The sequence below is a fragment of the Arctopsyche grandis genome, chromosome 6 (genome assembly GCF_051622035.1).
Source record: "Arctopsyche grandis isolate Sample6627 chromosome 6, ASM5162203v2, whole genome shotgun sequence".
In the NCBI taxonomy this organism is placed as follows: domain Eukaryota; kingdom Metazoa; phylum Arthropoda; class Insecta; order Trichoptera; family Hydropsychidae; genus Arctopsyche; species Arctopsyche grandis.
Window position 1 is genome coordinate 13719557 of NC_135360.1, and position 20472 is coordinate 13740028.

The following is a 20472-nucleotide window of genomic DNA, read 5'->3' on the forward strand; positions in this document are numbered from 1 at the left end:
GCTCCTACTATTATTCACATTTGTGTCATTTTTTGAACTTTTAAATTGAAATGGCCAACTCGTACACGTATATGAGCCTAGTTTTAGATATTACGCTGTTAAATTAACTTACTTATCAATTGTCTTCGACTCGTCAAATAACAATAGACCGCTCAATTTATATACAAGGCAAGAGAAAAAAAAGCATGGTTGATGTAATTAACAATAGTGAACCATTTTTTGAGCCCAAAACATCGCCCCAACGCTGATATTTTCTTATCAGTAGTGGCGGACTGGTCATACAAGCGACATTGCCTGATGGCAAGTGGGCCCCGATATTTGTTAGAAAATATGGGCCTTCATTAAAATTAAATAACTTTTTAACTATTTCATTTTACGTGTGTAAAAATTTACAGGATATTGCACTTTGGGTATTTCAACAAAACAAATTTCTTACGATATACACAATTAACTAATACCTGCTTTTACAGCCCAAGTATCGGTTAACTTTTTTTATAAGGGTCGAAATGTAAGTTTTCTACATTTGCGTGGGCCCTTTTGCGCGGGCCCATTTCCAACCTCAAAAGTATGTACATATATACCTATGTAACAACTACCTACTGAAATAAAAATGGGAATAAACAAATTCCGTGAATAATATAAACTAAATTGCTTAAAACAATGTTGATAGGACGATTCATCATTAACCAGTGATTTAAATTTACATACTTCATACTTTCAAAATAACATTTGATTATACTTCGACAATATAGTAAGATTTAAATACACAATTTTAAACAGTTTCTGAATATAAAACCTATTCCTAATCTAGACATATACATGTATATAGAAATATAGGATAGGGGCCCCCTTATCAAAAGTCCGATTTTCGATTAATAATAATCGAAAATATTATGCATTGTTTTCTATCGAAAGTAAAAGCCGCTTTTATGCCGCATTCTTTTATGATGCATTCCATTCACCTAGTACAAAGGCTAAAATGAAATATACAATGTCATTTATGGATCTACATATTTTGTTATTTTTCTTGTACCTAAATTTGTTTATTCCCATTTTATTTATGTTTTTACGCTTGACTTTTAGTGAAAATGGAAAGAAATTTTGTTATATGGGGGGGAGGCAATTTTTTTTAACCCTGGGTGGGCCCCGTTGACTCCTGGCAAGCATTGATTTCAGTCCCAGTCCACCACTGCTTATCAGTAACAAAGCATCCTCCCAAGGACTCTTTGTAGGTATGCTTGTGATGGTCTTTTGTATTTTTTTTTACCAATAATGTATTTTCTTAGGTACCATTTCCTGACCACATAACCCGCTTATACCATTTAAATCTCTTCATAGAAGAGGAAGTAAAAAAATGAATCAATGAAAAAATGTAAAAAAAAGTGTAATGCCAAGGAAAATATTTCAAATGCCAAGAAAAATGAAAAATGCATGGAAATTCATATATATGAAAAATGCCAAGGAAAATATGTGTGAATCTATGAATGTGTGAAAGCACGTAGAGAAACTTTCATTCAACAATGCCTGTATATATATAAATATTCTTCTGCTTCTTTAATGCAGCAACTTAAATTTCTACACTGTGTTTTCCCACAGCTGACAAGCATCCACAATATTTTTTATCTATAACTTTTAAAGCTGTTTGATATTAATCAAAAAATTACAAAATATAAAATCCACATAAGAGAAGACCTGTATATATACCTTTTTTATTATAAGACTAGAATGATTTTTCCTTTTTCTCATTTCAAAATCATAATAACATTACAAGCTGCTATGGCCAAAAGAAAACTCGGTATGCCGACCAAAAGGTGCTGTCAAACTGACAGCGATGGCGTCTCACTTGTCAGGTGGTCGACTAAATGTCGCTCTGTTGCAAGAAGCTTTGAGAAAAGAACTTTTAAATCTTTTACAAGCATGCGACGGCCCAAAGGTATATTTCAAATATTTTCATACGTTTTTACTGGAATCACAACCTTATTCAAATATTGACAAAACTATGATAATATACTTAGTCATTTGTATTTACACGTTTATATCTGATGTATACAGTCTATGATTTGGGACGAGTGGTTGGCAGGCCCTATCGGCCTAATCGCAAAGTATGGACTTCTTCAAGAACATGATGTCACAGAAATGTTACGCTTACAGAAAAATTTAACAATACCTTCTAACGTAAAACACGTCATATTCATTATACGAGCGAAGATAGAATTGATCGATCTCATAGCCGATAATGTTCTCAGAGTGAGCAAGTCTTCTATTGAGCCAAAAAAGGAATTCCACATATTTTTTGTTCCCCGCAAAAGTGAACTGTGTGAAAAACATCTCTCAAACAAAAGAGTATTTGGAAGTTTTACAATAGAAGAATTCAAATGTGATATTTATCCATTCGAAAGCGATTTAATTTCTTTAGAATTTCAGAATGATTTTCGGTTGGTAATTATTTATTTATTGTATTTTTTTTCTTTAGGTTTATATTATATATATATATATATATATATATATATATATATATATATATATATATAATAATTGTGATTCTAGCGATTATTATTTGGACGGTGATCCTACTTGCTTATACCAGGCAGCTGTTGCTATTAAACGCATGGAAAACCTATATGGAACAATTCCTAAAGTTATCGGTATTGGTCAGTGTGCTAAGCAAGTTTGGAATTTAATGTGCCGCTTAAGCAAAGAAGAGCAAAATACAGCACCTAAAGGTCCATCAAAAGGAATAATTGATGAAATACTTTTAATAGACAGATCCACTGACTTGGCAACTGTTTTTTCTACTCAATTAACATATGAGGGGCTAATAGGTATAAACACACATACATACATGTACATATGAATTTGTAGAGAGTACAATATCCTGTAAAAATTATAATTTATTTGACAATGTTAGATATATTTTACTATGATCTGATATATTTTTTAAACAGATGAACTGTTTGGAATAAAAAATACGACAGCTCAATTTCCTGGAATGAAGTTTTTAAGCACCGATGAACAAAACAGTGATGCTTCAAAAGAAAAAAAAGTTGTCATATTAAATTCAAGTGAAGAAGTGTTTGCGAAGTTGAGAGATAAGAATTTCACATATGTAAGTATTCTTTATTCACTGTAAAGAGTTAACACACTCATTTAATATTTGAAGGTGTTTAATTTGATTTTCTGAAACATTGCGTATGCATTTTTTTTAGGTGGGCAGCGCATTAGCCCGTAAAGCGAGACTTATGCATGACTATATGGTGGAAAATCGTAATAACAAGTCCATTCAAGAGATTAAAGAATTTGTTGCGAGATTACCCCAAATGTTGGCTAATAAACAATCGCTAGCTACTCAAACTACAATAGCCGAGTATATCAAAGATGTAATAATTTAATTTTTTTTATAATATAATAATTTATACAATGGATTACATATATTGTTGTTTTTTTTAGATTACAGATACGATTGATTTCCATGACATTCTTCAATGTGAAGAAGATTTCTTAAATTGTATGAATACATCTTCTCAAAATTCATTCATAGAAGATTTGATTGCACAAAAAGCGCCCTTAACTCAAGTTCTCAGACTCATTTGTCTACAATGTGTAACAAGCTCGGGACTAAAACCTAAAGTCTTAGATTATTACAAAAGAGAGCTCGTTCATGTGTATGGACTGAATACTTGGTTAGGAGTTTGTAACTTAGAAAAAACAGGAATACTGAAAATTCAATCGAGTACCAGACACTACACTATTCTAAGAAAGGTATTTTAAATTTCAGTATTGAATATATATTGTTGTGTAGCATTATAATGTTGTTTAAATATTATTTATTGCAGGCTTTAAGGTTAACAGTTGATAATTCAGAAGACTCTGATGCTAAAGAAAAGAGCTATTTAGATCGTACATACACACCAATAACAGTTCGCCTTGCAGAAATTCTCAGTAAAAATAAAACGTCATATGGCCTACAAGACATTTATAGCCTTCTACCCGGTCCTGTGATCGAAGAAACCCAAGCCATTCCTCGTGGACAAAATTCTGTTTCAAGCGATAGTTCGTCAATTGAGACTACCAAAGTTGTAGTGGTATTTTTCCTTGGGGGTTGTACGTACACCGAAATATCAGCTCTTAGAGCACTATCTCAACAAGAAGAATCTAATGTTGATTTTGTAATAATGACTACAAAACTGATAAATGGTAATACGTTTACTGAATCGCTACTGGAACCATTGCCATTGTAGATAAGCGTATGAATAAAATATTGGAATTATTATTTGCGAATAGTATAAAATCTGTACAATTTTAATGAAACAAGCTTAATTCCATATTTCGTATTTATTTGTAATTATTATTATTTTAACTGATTATATTATATTTGTACCATTGTAATAAGTAAATATATACATGATATTTATTACATTGTATTCGTGATAAAGTTGTATTGTGCAATTCGATAGGATGAGTTTTAAATTTTTTCACAATTTCATTCATACATTTATACCTACATAGGTATATATAATATTTCATCCCTTACGATGTTTTGTTATCAAAAATTATAAACTCAATACAGTCAAAGTTCACAATACAAACAGTAATCACTAAATAAAACTTTCTATTATGCAGAGAATTTATATATTCTCAAAAATATAAATATAATGTATTTTATAAAATGTGATTATATACTAAACATGTTTCATAAAAGAATATCTTATATAAATAAATAAGCACAGAAAGCGTAATAGTGAATTATTTGTTAACCTTCAAAATGCACATTCCTTATAAATAATCGCTGGAATATTTGGTCACATTGCTAGTTGGTTTCTTTGCGGTATTTTGTTTTGCAATACAAATACCATATTTGTGAGCCAGTGTTAAAAGTTTTTCATTTTCATATCCTGTTTCCTCTGCATATTTTCTAAGCATTACTGGTAGTAAAGTGTCAAGAATGAATTTGAAGTTCTTTTGTGCATAGCTGGAATCGTTACCGATGGACAACATTAGACGACCGTTAAATATTCCGTAGATACTGTCGTCCAACGCTTCCATCATATCTTCCGACACTACCCGCAAACCATGATATTGCAACGTAAGAACAGACTTTGTAAACCATATTGTGCTACTCGATAGATCAATCCAAGTTTCATTGATTACGTATTTTGCCAAAATTAAACCCAATTCCTGCATCTCTTCTAAAAACGCGTTTACTCCCACTTTTGTATTCATATTGACGGGCGTCCATTTATCTTCAACTACCTTTCCTTTTATGGAGTCCAATACCTTTTCTCTGTAATCTTTTAAAGCTTTAATAATACAATTTCGCAGTGATCCATCTAATTGGAAGCAAAGATCAAGGCCAAATTCTTTCAAAAGGACGCATTGTTCCCTCAAACTGACGACACATTCAGTTATAGAACTCAACGTGGCCTGTGGGGTGAAAATCTGTTTTACCATTTGGTTCATGAGAATTCTGAGTTCTGCGCTGGCCCAAACAACAAGAGCACTCGTTTTTTCCTGCGGGAATGCTCTTATAAATTCTTTGATTACATCGGTCATGGTACAAAAAAATACTTCACCAACTTGTTTCACATATGCAACGGTAGATCCTTCGAGTTGCACACCTTTAACATGCACTTCCATTGTTTTGCTGCAAATAGCGAGAAACAAATCACATGCTTGAGTAATCATTTTTAGCTTTATTAGCAAACAGACAGAGTTACGTATAGCTTTTAGACCACCCCGAGGTGTCCACTCTGGAGTAACTTCTAGCTCTTTGATTAACACTTCAGTCAAAGTTTTCTGTCTAACAGATAGTTTGCTTAAGATTTCTGTTGTCATTGGAAGAGTTGAGTAAATATCTAAATGTAGTTCCTTTTCTGCCGACTGCATTAATTTAAAAGCTTTCTCGAAATGCCGTTCAACAATAAGGACATCCAATTCTTCAGCAACATCAATCAACCAGTCGGGGAGGACAATTCTCTCTTGAATTGGGCTTTCATCTAAAAACGGATTAGTGGATGATTCAGCCGATTCCGGTCTGCTTAGTGTTTTTTCATGACTGCTTTCTCTTTTCTGAACCTCTTTCTGTTCCTGTTTAGCTAAATATGTTTTTTTAGCAAATTCAAATTTTTCTAACCAATCTTTCTTGCTACTTAGATTACCGCATTGAAATACTCGCGTATCGAGAAAAGCTAACAGTTTGAAAGCTTGTTTGACGTTGCCTAAATCTTTGACATTTACGACGGCCATACTGCTTACAGAGTACACACTGTGGAATCTATATCTAACTGGACCACGCCTATTTGGAATCCAAGATGTGAGCATCAAGCAATCACTAAACAAGTACGCATGCATTCGTTGGAGAGGAGTATTTTCTACAGGATCCAGTTCGTGGACGTCACCTTCGTGAATTAAAGTACGATCGGGAACATCCAATAAACTCATGCAGCTTTCGACTTTTTCAAATATTCCATTGAGCTTCAGTTTTCTTTGTTCTTCTGCTTTTTCCGCCTCATTGTCTACTGTATTGGCGTCGACGGTATGCGACATGGTAGATTCATTACCCAGAATAGAAGCCGTAGCCAAAGATTCTAACAAATTTCTCTGCTCGGTTAATAAATGGGATAACTGGTACATTTCGGCTTCGAGGTGTGAGATTTCCTTGGCCGTGTCAATGAATTGCATATAGTTTTCGTAGACATTCTTTTTTAATGTATCTGCCGTCTCCTCGTTTAGTGTTTGTATTATCTGTCTCTGACGTTTTAATTCTTCACCACCGACGCAACTCCTCGCTAGTTCTTTGACGTATTTATCAGGATTAAAGTCGGAAGTGCCGATCCTCTTTAAAATTGCGTCCGTCATTTTGGAAATGAGCACTTTTAAGAAACGTCAATGCTTTGACAGCTCTCTCTAGACACTAAACTCTTATTATAAATACCAAAAATACGACCATTAACTAGAATCGATATTATTTTAAAAATAAATTATTTAAATAGATATCTAAATGGTAAAAAAATAATCAAAACACAGTTTTCAAATCAAATGTTTTGACAATCCAAAAAAATATTTGAATAATGTATTTTGATAGTGATGAAAATCTTAGCTGGGTCCTGTTCAACGAATGCAATATAATAATTAGTAAAAATAGCATAATGAGAACAATAGAAACAATAACTTATGCAAGTTACAATTTGACAGCATCCCTTTCAAACTTATTAATAGTCTGAAGTAGAGATTCTTAAATACGTGTGCAGCATTTGAAATAATGTGAAACGAAACTTTTTTTTGTCTCACCTTGATTCCACGGAAATATGACATGACCTGCAACAATAATGGAGTCACATTGTATGGACCGAATGACTGAATGGTTGTTGGTAAACTGCCCTGCCCGAGAAAATCTGGGCTAAAGGTATAGCGTGACACGTACAGAGGTTGTCCTTTGTTTTTCAATTTTTTGCTGAAAAATGATTCAATGGAAAAAGTTCAAATGAGTGCTGAAGTTTCCAAATACGTTTTGTGATATGATTTTTTACAATAGATTATTAAAAATTCGATTGAGGCGTATTCTTTTATTTTTAATAATATAGTCTATATTGAATTAACAAAATTTTCATTTTTTGTTTCAAAGTAACAGTAAGCTGGCACACCCACAAAATTCTAACCTGAGAGGGGGGGGGGGGGCTTAAAATCGAATTGATACGATACAAGTCCTCTAAGTTGATTATTCGGACGTTACTCGTTGGTAAGAAGAAATAATCTATAAAACAATTTGTCTTGATTTCACTACGGCAAACTGGTCAATTACGTGATGGTTTTTATGAAGTTTTTCTTTATTTAATACTAGTGGTTTTATCCGGCGTCGCATGGTATTTGTAATAAAAACTCCTTAAACAAGGCTAATCTAACAGTAAACGTATATTTGTTTTTTTATTAAATTTATTTGAACCAAAAAAAAGTAATATTCAACGACTGCACCAATGAATTACTCACACACACATACACAACGAATTTTTTTTATATATAAGAGAGTCGGAACTGAAAAAATTATTGGGATTCGGAACTAAAAAAGGAATTGAGATCCAGAACTGAAAAAGTTTCGATTCTGAAAACGGAACCGAAATCAAAAACCGAATTAAAATCGATATCGTCGTCATAGAAAATTCGATCTTTTCGATAACGTCGTGGATTCTACCACCCAAAACTTATACATACAAAATCTCTTTTAAAATTACACATATATTAGTTGCTAAATTAGTGGTTCTCAACCTTGTTGGAGGTACTGACCCCCACCCGTTTCATATGCGCATTCACCGAACCTTTCTTAATAGGAATCCTTCTTAATTGGCACCCGAATCATACGAGTCGGTTGTGTGTCTTGACCTCCGCCTAACCCCTGAGACTGACTCACCAAACCCCTGGGGTTCGATCGAACCAGGTTAAGAACCACTGTACTAGATATTATAGGGGATGAACGAATGAGACGACTGGCATGTTGATGCACGTGCTTTTATTATGGAAGCCAGAGACGGAGTGCGGTAGCGACTCTGAACACGGCCGAGTTGGTCCCTACTCGCAGGAAGGTGACCGAACTCGACCATGTCAAGGTCTGTTCATACTTAACAGCACTGCACGGCTTCAGCACTGCACGACTCCGTTTCAAATATGTCATTTTATTACATTTCTATTCATATCTACCTACACTTCGCGGTCACGTCATGTTTACAGCAATTTGGCCGAGTGCAAGGCAAAATCGGCTTACTCATACATTAGAGGCCATGACGATACGGCGCAATATTGCTTACGTCGTATTGTCGAGTACTTGCAATATGAATGCATACACGTGCATTCGTAGCTACGCGTCAGAATACAAGTCAGCAAAAATGTTTCGACGTTTATCGAACGAAAAATTATGTATAATCGCGTTGTTCATGGAAGAAGAAGCTCAAGAAGGCAATAAAAAAGCACGGAGGCGTTTTGATGTGCATCCCATGCTAAAAAATAGAAAAACCGAAGGAGAGTTTTGGATACTGTATAAGGAGCTTATGGATGATGGACAAATTTTTTTTAAATATTTCCGTAAAAAATTTTTTTTTTTTTTAAATATTTGCGCCAAAACCATGTCGAAAGATTGAACAGCTGTCAACTGTCACTATCGATAATTGGTCCAAAACAGCAAAGCGGCAGAATCATGGCACGTAATTCGCGTGTATATTTCCACGATGGCCAAAAACACGGATACGATACGTTGACGGATGTTGCTGTAAGGTATGAACAGGAAATGTCGGGTACTGCTGTAAGCCTGCCGTGGCGTAAACTTGACGGTTGGTATGAATATACCCATACAAAATGTACCAAAGAATACTTTTCGTACGGCCGGATACCTGCTGAAGTCGGTACCTGCTGACTAGGTATGAACAGACCTTCATATAGCGAGCCGCCACATCATATTTAAATTTATCTCGAAAAATATCGAATCTCATTTTGACACCCTTCGTAGTCCGGTGCCCGAGGGCATATCCACCCCCTCCCCTCCCCCCCTTTAGCTACGATTCTGTCCTCCTGTCTACAGCTTGTGGGAATCTCGTCAAATTCATCAAAACATTTACTGCGACGCAGAATACATTCCCAAAACCAGTCGAAGCACACCTGCAGCCATTATACTAAACTCAAGCGGAACGGTGCCAAAACCTTCGAGAAAGTTCCACCCCTCACACTCGAGCGGAATAAAACCAGTCGAAGCACACCTGTAGCCATTATACTAAACTCAAGCGGAACGCCCCTACCAGTCGAGCGGAACCAAAACGGTCGAAGCACACCGCAGCCATTAAACTACATCGAGCGGAACGGCGCCAATCATTCCAGAAAATTCTACCCCTCGACAAAAGCACATTCCTCGCTTACGCATCAACAACCACCACCATGGGTCAGGCGATACCAGAAACACTATAAAAGGAGGTACAACCCAAACAACGCCAGTCGACCCACAGCAGCAAGCGTCGACACACAGCAGCAGACCAGTCGACATCCAGCTCCTGACCTGCCACCACTACACTACGCGGACTTGGAAGATCAACCAGCCGAACGAGCCAGCAACACACTGCCGTATCCAGAGACCTTCCGAACATAGCCGAACGCCGAGCCAGCAACACACTGCCGTATCCAGAGACCTTCCGAACATAGCCGAACGCCGAGCCAGCAACACACTGCCGTAACCAGAGACCTTCTGAACATAGCCGAACAACGAGCCAGCAACACACTGCCGCATCCAGAGACCTTCCGAACATAGCCGAATGACGAGCCAGCAACACACTGCCGCATCCAGAGACCTTCTGAACATAGCCGAACGCCGAGCCAGCAACACACTGCCGCATCCAGAGACCTTCTGAACATAGCCGAATGCCGAGCCAGCGACACTCTACCATATCCGCAGACCGCTGAACGACATACTTTTGCCCAAATATAATACCTTTGTACAATAATTAGGCAAACAATAAAACTTTATTAAAACAAGCACAACAGTGTTTCGTTAGGCTGGGATACGGTCAACACATACCTACCCCGCCTACAAGCTGAATTCTTAATATGTTCAGAATTGAGAAACCTACGACATCTTATTGACCGCTTCTTAGATTGACATAATTTATACTGCATCGCCGTCGTAGCAGAGGATAGGGAGATAATTGAGCAGTGAAAAGCTAGGAACGAGATATACGGCGAGGCACGGCAGAGGAGAAGGTAAAGGAAAAGGCGAGTGGTGGAGTGATGGTCAATGGTCGTCAATGGTCGTGAAAGTGGTTGTGTATGGTGCGGGGCGCGGCGGGCGGCGAGCGGCGAGCGGCGAGGAGGCCTCAGACCAGACCGCTAGTCCGTTGCCGCAGTGAGCGATCGCGGCTCTCTCTCTCTCCGTCTCTCTCCCTCGCTCTCCCACTCTCCGGCTCGCTCTCTCTCGCTCGCTCTCGCTCTCTCGTCTTCGTCGTCGACTGTCTGCGGCTGCTGTCATCGTCGGCTGTCACCTGCCGCTGCCGTTCTTCGGCTCAGCCACGCCCACGCCGCACCACCACCACCCACCCGCCACCCACCACCCACTGCCACTGCCACTGCCACTGCCACCGCCACCCGCCAACGCCGACACTGACTCCTCGACTCTTGGCCAGGTCTGCGTTCGACTCCCCACTCGACCACTCGACCACTCGACCACTCGACCACTCGACTCGACTGTCATCGACCCCTGTCATGTTAGGGCTCGCACACCTCCACCAACTCTACCACTTCCTCACCCCGCCGCGCCCCGACCCAACCCCCACCACCACCCCATCTGCATCCTCGTCACATTCCACTCGTGAAACGTTGCACAACTCCTCACCTCCATCTCCCCATCCCACCCGAGTGCTCTTCAATTGGAGAATGTGCATACATTAAACTAACATCAATGTGCATATTCTTCTTAATCCTCACCAGTCGCATGTGCTATTATCGATACACTCACAAAGATCTAGATAAAATAGTATATATTGGAATTGTTTATTTTATCTAGTATTTTTCTTCGAATTGATAATCACCTTTTCTAGTACGAATTATTTGATGTGACTATGTTTGCATTTTTTTTAGTTGTTGGGTGTTAATTAATGTCTGACAGGTGTGTGAAATAAATTTGATGCGTATACCGAACTGTATACATTTGAAACAATAGTATTAGCGTGCTCGATTTTGGGTGGAGACTTTTCAAATATTGTGTCATGTAATGTAACAGATTAGAGCTCCTCTGTTGTGGTTTCTAATTATCTATGAAAGAATAAAATATAATTAAAAAAAAGCAAAATAAGTTTTATATATATTTTTATGAAATAAAATAATGCAAGCCTATGTTTAGAAACGTAAATTATCTGTTATTTTGATTTCAATCAATAATACTATATGTTTAGGATTCTAATTGACTTTTTTTTTTTTTGTATTGAACTTTTATTTTCCACCACACAAACTCGAGAAATTGAGTCTAAATTTTATGCAATCTATTCTCCATAGAAGAGTTTCCCTTTCATGACCACAAAACGTTTCATCCATCTTATAACAAAAATGTTGAATTTTTTTACACAATTGTACAATTTTTAATCAGTTACAATAAAACTATTGTATGAAAATTAACTATAAATTGGTTATTTTCCCATTTTTTTATTGTTATAACTGGACCTCAGCTACTCATCAGGGCAACTGTAAATAACAATAGACTGTTTCGTCAGTGTTCAAAGCAAGAGATCAAAAAGCTTGTAAAACGTGCTTTTTCTAAGAAATGAACAATAGTGCTAAGTCTGGTTATAACATAATATTTTTTTGTGTATCTTCTATTAATTTCTCATTTTTCACTGAGATAGTCAAACTACTGTTATGTTGAACTGCTAATAATAAGTGTGATTAATGTTTTTATATATGCATTGTACCTCAAAAATTGGTCTACTGAAAATTTTGATTCATGAAAAACTAAACAAAATAAATGTCAAACTCAATAATGATGTTAAGATTTTACTTTTTGTAAATTATCCTAAAAGTAAATGTAATCATTTTTGTGCTTTAATTTCTGATACAAACCAAAATTTGTGCTAAATCTTCATGTTACAAATATGTGTATATGTAATTCCAAAAATTCGTAAACATAGATAAGTTTATCTAACTAACGTGGATATAGTCTTATTCACTCTCCCTTTGTTATTATGTATTACTTTTAACAAAAATTATTCAATGTGGCTAATTTTAATTAGTTTTTTCCTTCATTTTTTTATATACCAACATTTTTATGACCTTTTTGAACACATTTTTTTGCGCAAATCCAATAAATTAAATATTAGTCATATGGATAATCAGAATTGATAACAAATTCTGAAATTGATTTGTCGTGGAATTTTTCTCTATAAAAAATCCATCATTTTTCTAAACAAGATTTATTATCTTATCAGTATATGAGCCGTTATATTTGAAAGTGGCATTTTTGGAAAGTCCACTTCTCTTCATTTAGAGAAATATTTTGCAAAACATTAAATATAATGTTTTGCGTTTAAGAATATTTAAAAATATTGGTGTAATGCGTTTATTCCACTTTTCCGAGATTCTTGACATATCGAATTAAAGTCAGTGATATCAATTTGTGAAATAAGTCAAAGAAAAATAATAAAATTGGACATCCGCCACTTTCAAATATAACGGCACATATGTTTAAGTCAATTTATATTTATTTTGTTTTTTTTTTGTTATAGATCCCCATCAATGGAAACAATAACTCTTGATGGTCTACAAAGCTATCGTTGAGAAATATTACCACCTATTTGGCAGAAATCACTCTCAGGTAATGCAGTGTTAAATTTTCTACATTTCCAACCAAAAAAATAATTGTTAAATAACAATTCAATATTAGATAAAATCGATATAATTCAATGAGTTTTATTTTTATGTCAAAGGCTCCAAGATGCCTTCGGTACCGAGGCCAGGAAATCTTAAAGATCCTGAAATAGCCGAATTATTTAACAAGCAAGATCCTGAAAAAATATTTGAAGATCTTCGCGAAATTGGCCATGGCTCCTTCGGCGCTGTTTATTATGCGCGTTGCAATCTTACGAGGGAAATTGTTGCCATCAAGAAAATGTCTTACCTCGGTAAGCAAAGTCTTGAAAAGTGGCAAGATATTTTAAAGGAAATTAGGTAAAAATTTTATTTTCAACTTGAGATTCTATTAAAAATACTTTTACTCTAGTATATATTTGTGAATAGGTTTTTACAACAATTGAAGCATCCGAACACTATCGAATATAAAGGATGTTATTTAAGAGAACACACAGCATGGCTTGTGATGGAATATTGCGTTGGATCGGCTTCTGATATTATCGAGGTTCGTATTATAATATTGTATATATTTGGAATATGATTCAATAGTCACTATAATCCAATATCAATCATATATTATTAACTAGGTTCATAAACGCCCTTTACGTGAAGAAGAAATATCTGCAATATGTGATGGTGTTCTTTGCGGTCTAAGTTACCTTCACAAACTTGGACGAATACATAGGGATATCAAAGCTGGTAATATTTTACTTACAGAAGTTGGCACTGTGAAACTTGCCGACTTTGGTTCAGCCAGCATAAAATGTCCTGCTAATAGTTTTGTCGGTACACCATATTGGATGGCTCCTGAAGTAATTCTTGCAATGGATGAAGGGCAATATGATGGAAAGGTATACATATTTTTATTCGTGTGACTATTTTACCTTTCACATAAATTTATTTTATGTTATGTTTTGATATTTTTTAAGGTTGATGTTTGGTCGCTAGGAATTACTTGTATAGAATTAGCAGAAAGAAAACCACCTTATTTCAACATGAATGCCATGTCTGCACTCTATCACATAGCCCAGAATGATGCACCAACTCTTTCAGTAATATATTTATTCATAAACAACTCGATTCAATTAATGTATCTTCTCATGATTTCATGTCTGAAAATTTTATAACAGGCACCTGAGTGGTCAGACACGTTTCGTCATTTTGTGGAAGTGTGTTTACAAAAAAGTCCGTTGACAAGACCCACATCCACCGAATTACTATCACATCAGATGCTTGTACGCAACAGGAGCTGTATTGCACTTGTGGATTTAATACATAGAACCAAAGCTGCTGTACGTGATCTTGACAACTTGAATTATAGAAAAATGAAAAAAATACTCATGGTAGATGCATGTGAAACGGAGAGTGCCTTGGGTCAGTATATATATATATATATATATATATATATATATGATCATCTTTTATACAAACATGCATACTTTCAACTTTTATATTATTTGTATGTATTTTTCGTTAATTAGGAGATGGTGATGAAACACCCGATGAACAAACTGGAGGTGATAGTTCTAAGTCGAATTCTGCAACATCAGAGCATTCTTTAAGGTCAGTAGGTGCTTCTGCTGCTTCTTCCCAATCCTCGTCAAGTGGAAGCCTTAGACGGAGAGCTCCTGCTCCGCCACCTACCAACCACCACAACCAGCCCACTTCTCTTAGGTACAGACAAAGACATGGGGCTTTGCATAAACATGAAAATAGTTCGCTTTGCTGCTGCTGTACATTTTCACATTATTTTCCTCTTAACAATAAAAAAAACATGTTTGTGCTACGTCCAATTAATATTGGTTTAGCAGCTTTATATACACTTGATCCAACTATACAAAATTCGATCCTGATCATAATAATGTATGTATATTCATACACCCATGTTTACATGTGTAGCTTTGTTTTTCCACTTCATAATTGCATAATGTGACATAAATTGTAAGAATTTTATTTAACCTTTTCTACGTTTATTACAAAACACGGTGATTTAAGGTTGTGGGTATAGGTATCTCAATCAGCTTTCATCCCTTTTCCTATCTCTATTTGTTTCCCGAATTAACTAAAGAAAACCATTTTTTCTTTATATTAATCTAATTAAAAAATTTCATTTTGCTATTAAATCTTTTGACTTCAGGAGTAAAAGGTCCAATTATATATCTGTATATATCTATAACTATGCTTGAAACAAAAACCCAAAATCTAAATTTGATTTTTGTAAATATATCTAACTAGGGCATTAATAATTAGACCTTTAAATAAAATTAATCACGATTTCTTTCATTCGTTGCTTATTTTATTGCTAGCTTGGTAATAAATAAATAGTACAATATGCATGTACTTATTAAAATGACTTATTATTCATTTAAAAACTGAATGTATTATTATAGGGATAGTAACAATTGTCAACAATTGAGCCACCGAGATGATTATGTCAATAGAGAAGTAATTAGAGAGGCCCAACGGGAAAGGGACAGAGAAAGGTTGCAAGAATATAGAGAATATGTTAATCAAGTGCCCCTTCGAGAAAGAGAACTAGAAACAAATACTGCTCAAAGAAAGCACCGGCCAAGTTCAAGTACTACTATTTATTTATTGCACTACTTCATTGTAGTATTCTTCTGCATACAAAAATCTTCATTATCATCTAAATTTCAGGTACAAGTAATCACCTATCGCCAGCAACAGTTTGTATGGTAGCAGAACATGGTGCTAATAATTTCGCAACAATAAGGACTACTAGTATAGTCACCAAGCAGCAAAAAGAACATAAACAGGTATTAAAATCGGGCGCCGAAGACTGAAAATATTTAGTTTGTTTCATTCGGAACAAAAACGAAATATGGTATTTGTTTTATTTTTAATTTTATGATGACAATTATTTCGTTTTTGTTCCCTAAGTGAAATAATACATATTCTCAACACCTTTGACTTTCCATTATTTTTATTTATAGAAAATTAGATTTTAAATGCTTTATTATCGATGACATAAAATGTTACAATAAGTTGTGTTTCTATTTTATGTCCTTCAAAATTACAATTATAATATGATAAAATATACTAATATAAATTTTGCAGGAGGAAATGCATGAACAAATGTCGGGATATAAAAGAATGCGCCGTGAGCACCAAGGTGCACTATTGAAGTTAGAAGAGCGTTGCAAATTGGATATGGAAGCTCATAAAACTCAACTGGATCGAGAATATGAGGCCTTATTACAAACATTTAGTCGTGATCTAGAAAGACTTCATGTTAGTAGCTATTTTCTAATTAGATTTACGTTACATTTTTGTTGATATGATTAATTGACCAATTGTACATATTGAATAGATAAAACATCAACAAGATCTTGAAAGGAAGGCGAAACAAAACCAAGCAGCAGAAAAAAAGCTATTAAAAGACATAGGAGGACGTCAAGAACAAGATAGAAAGGCATTTGATGCTCACCGTAAAAGGGAATACAAAACAAATAAAGAGCGATGGAAGCGAGAACTTAGCATGGACGAAGCCACTCCTAAAAGACAAAGAGATGCCACTTTACAGTACGAAATAAATTTATTACTATTAAATCATTTATTGCAATATATTGCAGTTATTCTTAAATATCGTATATCTTTTATAGGTCGCAGAAAGATAATCTTAAACAGGCAGAAGCCGCAGAAGAACAACGTTTAGTTCGTGGCCAAAGAGAATATTTGGAATTAGAAATTCGTCGTTTCCGTCGTAGACGTATGCTTTTATTTCATTTAAAAGAGCAAGAATTGTTGCGAGAGGTAAATTTTCTATTAAAATTTAAAGTTTATGATTTTGAACAATAGATTTACTATTTTAAATATTTTTCGTAGGAATTAAACAAAAAGCAACAACAGCTAGAACAAGCGCATGCTATGCTATTAAAGCATCATGAAAAAACTCAAGAACTGGAATATAGGCAACAGAAAGGTGTTCACACGTTGAGGTATTACATATATGATGTTACTTTTTTGAAAAAATATATCGAAAAAAATAGTTTTGGTTCTACATTGTTGTATCATTTTTCATAGGGAAGATCAAGTTTTAAGACAACATAGTACTGAATTAGCTAATCAGCAAGATTATATGCAAAGAGCGGAAAGGGAACTTAGAAAAAAGCATGCTTTGGAGTTAAAGCAACAACCAAAAAGCTTAAAGGTCAGTGGGTTATGCTTTCACTTATTCGTAACCTTTTATATATTTTCTTTCATTCTATAACATTCTTAACTTAACTCAAATTTTTATTTCAGCAAAAAGAAATGCAAATTAGAAAACAATTTAGAGAAACTTGTAAAATTCAAACCAGACAATACAAAGCATTGAAAGCTCAAATATTGCAGTCAACACCAAAAGTAATTACAATTTTTATTTTGATTATATAACAACCTATCAAATTGGATTTAAAAAAAATAAAAAACATTTGGCTTTTTTACTATTTTAGGATGAACAGAAAGCAGTAATTAAGAATTTGAAGGATGAACAACGTCGAAAATTAGTTCTTTTAGGTGAGCAGTATGATCAAAGTATCGGAGAAATGCTACAAAAACAAACAGTTCGCTTAGACGAAAGTCAAATGGTATGTTGTGTCTTTTTGATATACACTACATATTTCTCATTGTCATAAATTACTAATGTTGCACTTAAATTTCAGAGTGAGTGTCATCAGTTAAAAGATCGCTTACAATATGAGTTGGATATATTAATGGCCTATCAAAGCAAGAATAAAATGCAAGCTGAAGCTCAGCGCAACAGAGAGCGTAGAGAATTAGAAGAACGAGTTAGTGTTCGAAGAGCTTTACTAGAACAAAAGGTAAATTCATATATGTAATATGTACACGAATTTCAATTTTTGTATTTATTTATCTTTGGAATAATTTAAATTACTTGTTAATTCCTATATATAATTATACTTGTTAATTTTCAGATGGATTCAGAAACTCAACAGTTTTTGCAAGAACGTGCAGAAAGACTAAGGTTATTACATGAAAGACATGAAAGAGAACTTGAACAGTATGATGAAGAAAGCGCACGATTAGGTTTCAGGTAAATTGTGTAAAATATTATTCAATATTTTGAGCATATAACATATGTTGTATTTTTAGTATGTTATTAACTTTGTTTTATAAATTTGTATAGTGCGGTGGCAATAGCTGAAGTCTCCAAAGAAGCGTATCCAGATGAAGAACAATCGCTATCTGGCTCGATGCAAAGTCTTGCTCTTAGTACTAGTTCAACCAGTTTTCCTGCTGGGTCTCTGTAGCTGTCATATTCCTGATGTATGCCAACCATTGCACCGATTAATATTTTACAATTACTCTGATGGCAATAAATTTGGGCTGTTTGCACCCTTAATAAATTAACTTGTGCTAAAATAAAATAATTTATATAGAATGCCACTCTATCATGATTGTATATTTGTATTTTAATCGTGGACATTAAGTTATAATTATGTTTCGGTTTATAAGAATTTCTTTTATATATTCGTAAACAAAATACCAAATTATATTGAAAAACAAAATCATATCGTAACTTGAAACGTTACTGAATGTCTATTTTACATTAAACATTCAATTTTTAAGCACGTTTTCAGAATTGAAATATTTCTAATGTTATATAATATATAATAATTTCAAAATCTCTGAATTTGGTATAAGTGCAATGATATGTTTTAAATAAACATTTTACTCCACGCTTATGCAATAAATTCATACTTATTTATTGTCATTAATATTTGACATGGCTGTTATTGTGTTTAATTTTAGATAATACAAATTATAATAGTTTTTGCACTGTGGAAAATTTGTACAATAATACGAAACTGCCAAACTTTAACATGGATTATCACCGAGTGGCATTTAAAACTCAATAATGTCTTCGGAATGTATACCTGTGCATTTAAGATTACACTTTTGACATTTATTAGAAAATAGATAACTTAAATATAGATTTGGATAAACCTAGATGAATCAATTTCGAACATAATGTAACTCAGGATTTTTTTCATTTCACATTTAAAGTTAATCATGCATTAAATATTGTACGAATTATAGATATTTATAGTTGAATATTACCCATTCATTATTACTCTGTGATAAAACATGCTAATATCCTGTGAAATAGGTGCTTAGTCTTGAATCCATAGTAATTTGAGTGTTTAGTTTTGATGCGTGAAACGTTTGAGCATGTGTATAATGTGACTGCATATCTGCGTATTCTTATTGTATGTTCGCCAACTTAAATGATATGAAGAGAAAAGGATTTCAACTAGCTTTAATATTCATTTTAACAATCATGAATCCCACACACATATTTATATAACGTTTATATTTTATTTTATTACATTTAGCCATGACCCTGCTCTAATACATTTTATCATTGTAATGTGATTAATTTTTATTCAAATTATTTTTAGTCTAGCATAATTAATACTTTTATTTTAATCATAAAGATCAAACACAAACTCAGGTCAAGGTTTCGTTTATACATTTATACATATTTCATATAGCATTCACTGTATATTCAATAATTATAGAATTTTAATATTTCTGTCGTATGTCTAACTTACAATTAGTTTTATTTTAAGATAGCCTTCTAAATGCATACCTTACTTTTCTCGCATATATTTTGTAACTATACACATTTTTGTTTAATCGATATCCTATGTAAAATCATTAATGAATTTAGGCGGTAACATCTCAATTAGCGCACCTTATGATCACGCTTTGTGAGATACTTCCTAATTACACTTTTTTTAGTGTTTAGAAAAATTATAATAACGTAATGATGTACTCGTATATCCTATTTTATTTTCATAGTATCATGCCATGTGAGTAATAACATTTGGAATTGCCTGTGATGTTTATCATGTTTGTACTTTTTGGAAATGTTGATGTATGTATTTGTTTAACAGTACAGTAGTCAATTAATTTACTAAAAAAAAACAAAACTAAAAACTCTTTAAAACAGTACTTTGATGAACATGTACATATAAAGGTGATCTTCTCTATTTGTAATTATGTAAAACATGTATATTTACATTCCTTTATTTAAACACATTGTCGCTGCTGAATTTTTACAATATCACAAACTTTGTCAAA

At 34.1% G+C, this 20472-nt stretch overlaps 3 protein-coding genes across 3 annotated transcripts; 2 read left to right on the forward strand and 1 right to left on the reverse strand.

Moving 5' to 3' along the window:
- The first annotated feature begins 1806 nt into the window (after positions 1-1806).
- On the forward strand, positions 1807-4734 carry car (vacuolar protein sorting-associated protein 33A). Its single transcript, XM_077432744.1, has 7 exons — positions 1807-1933; positions 2053-2435; positions 2548-2822; positions 2946-3106; positions 3207-3377; positions 3448-3759; positions 3834-4734. The coding sequence occupies exons 1-7, from the start codon at positions 1832-1834 to the stop codon at positions 4236-4238; spliced, it is 1809 nt and encodes a 602-aa protein (XP_077288870.1). The 5' UTR covers positions 1807-1831; the 3' UTR covers positions 4239-4734.
- A 36-nt stretch (positions 4735-4770) lies between these two features.
- On the reverse strand, positions 4771-6889 carry Exo84 (exocyst complex component Exo84). The gene has a single exon (XM_077432987.1). The coding sequence runs from the start codon at positions 6853-6855 to the stop codon at positions 4774-4776; it is 2082 nt and encodes a 693-aa protein (XP_077289113.1). The 5' UTR covers positions 6856-6889; the 3' UTR covers positions 4771-4773.
- A 3767-nt stretch (positions 6890-10656) lies between these two features.
- Tao (Serine/threonine-protein kinase Tao) lies at positions 10657-20307 on the forward strand. The gene is made up of 20 exons (XM_077432137.1): positions 10657-11147; positions 13239-13327; positions 13440-13680; positions 13750-13867; positions 13950-14213; positions 14292-14414; positions 14493-14736; positions 14844-15036; positions 15753-15940; positions 16021-16139; positions 16441-16614; positions 16694-16905; positions 16986-17136; positions 17209-17321; positions 17407-17533; positions 17626-17727; positions 17817-17951; positions 18027-18185; positions 18300-18418; positions 18512-20307. The coding sequence occupies exons 3-20, from the start codon at positions 13448-13450 to the stop codon at positions 18633-18635; spliced, it is 2898 nt and encodes a 965-aa protein (XP_077288263.1). The 5' UTR covers positions 10657-11147; positions 13239-13327; positions 13440-13447; the 3' UTR covers positions 18636-20307.
- Positions 20308-20472: the final 165 nt, after the last annotated feature.

What these genes read in the sequence shown, in the direction of transcription:
- Tao (XM_077432137.1), top strand. Translation starts at nt 13,448, where the DNA reads ATGCCTTCGGTACCGAGGCCAGGAAATCTTAAAGATCCTGAAATAGCC. An exon ending in AAAGGTGTTCACACGTTGAG is followed by an intron (nt 17,322 to 17,406) that starts GTATTACATATA and finishes CATTTTTCATAG; the next exon opens with GGAAGATCAAGTTTTAAGAC. An exon ending in AACAACCAAAAAGCTTAAAG is followed by an intron (nt 17,534 to 17,625) that starts GTCAGTGGGTTA and finishes TTTTTATTTCAG; the next exon opens with CAAAAAGAAATGCAAATTAG.
- car (XM_077432744.1), top strand. Translation starts at nt 1,832, where the DNA reads ATGGCGTCTCACTTGTCAGGTGGTCGACTAAATGTCGCTCTGTTGCAA. An exon ending in AACATATGAGGGGCTAATAG is followed by an intron (nt 2,823 to 2,945) that starts GTATAAACACAC and finishes TTTTTTAAACAG; the next exon opens with ATGAACTGTTTGGAATAAAA. An exon ending in ACTACACTATTCTAAGAAAG is followed by an intron (nt 3,760 to 3,833) that starts GTATTTTAAATT and finishes TATTTATTGCAG; the next exon opens with GCTTTAAGGTTAACAGTTGA.
- Exo84 (XM_077432987.1), bottom strand. Translation starts at nt 6,855, where the DNA reads ATGACGGACGCAATTTTAAAGAGGATCGGCACTTCCGACTTTAATCCT.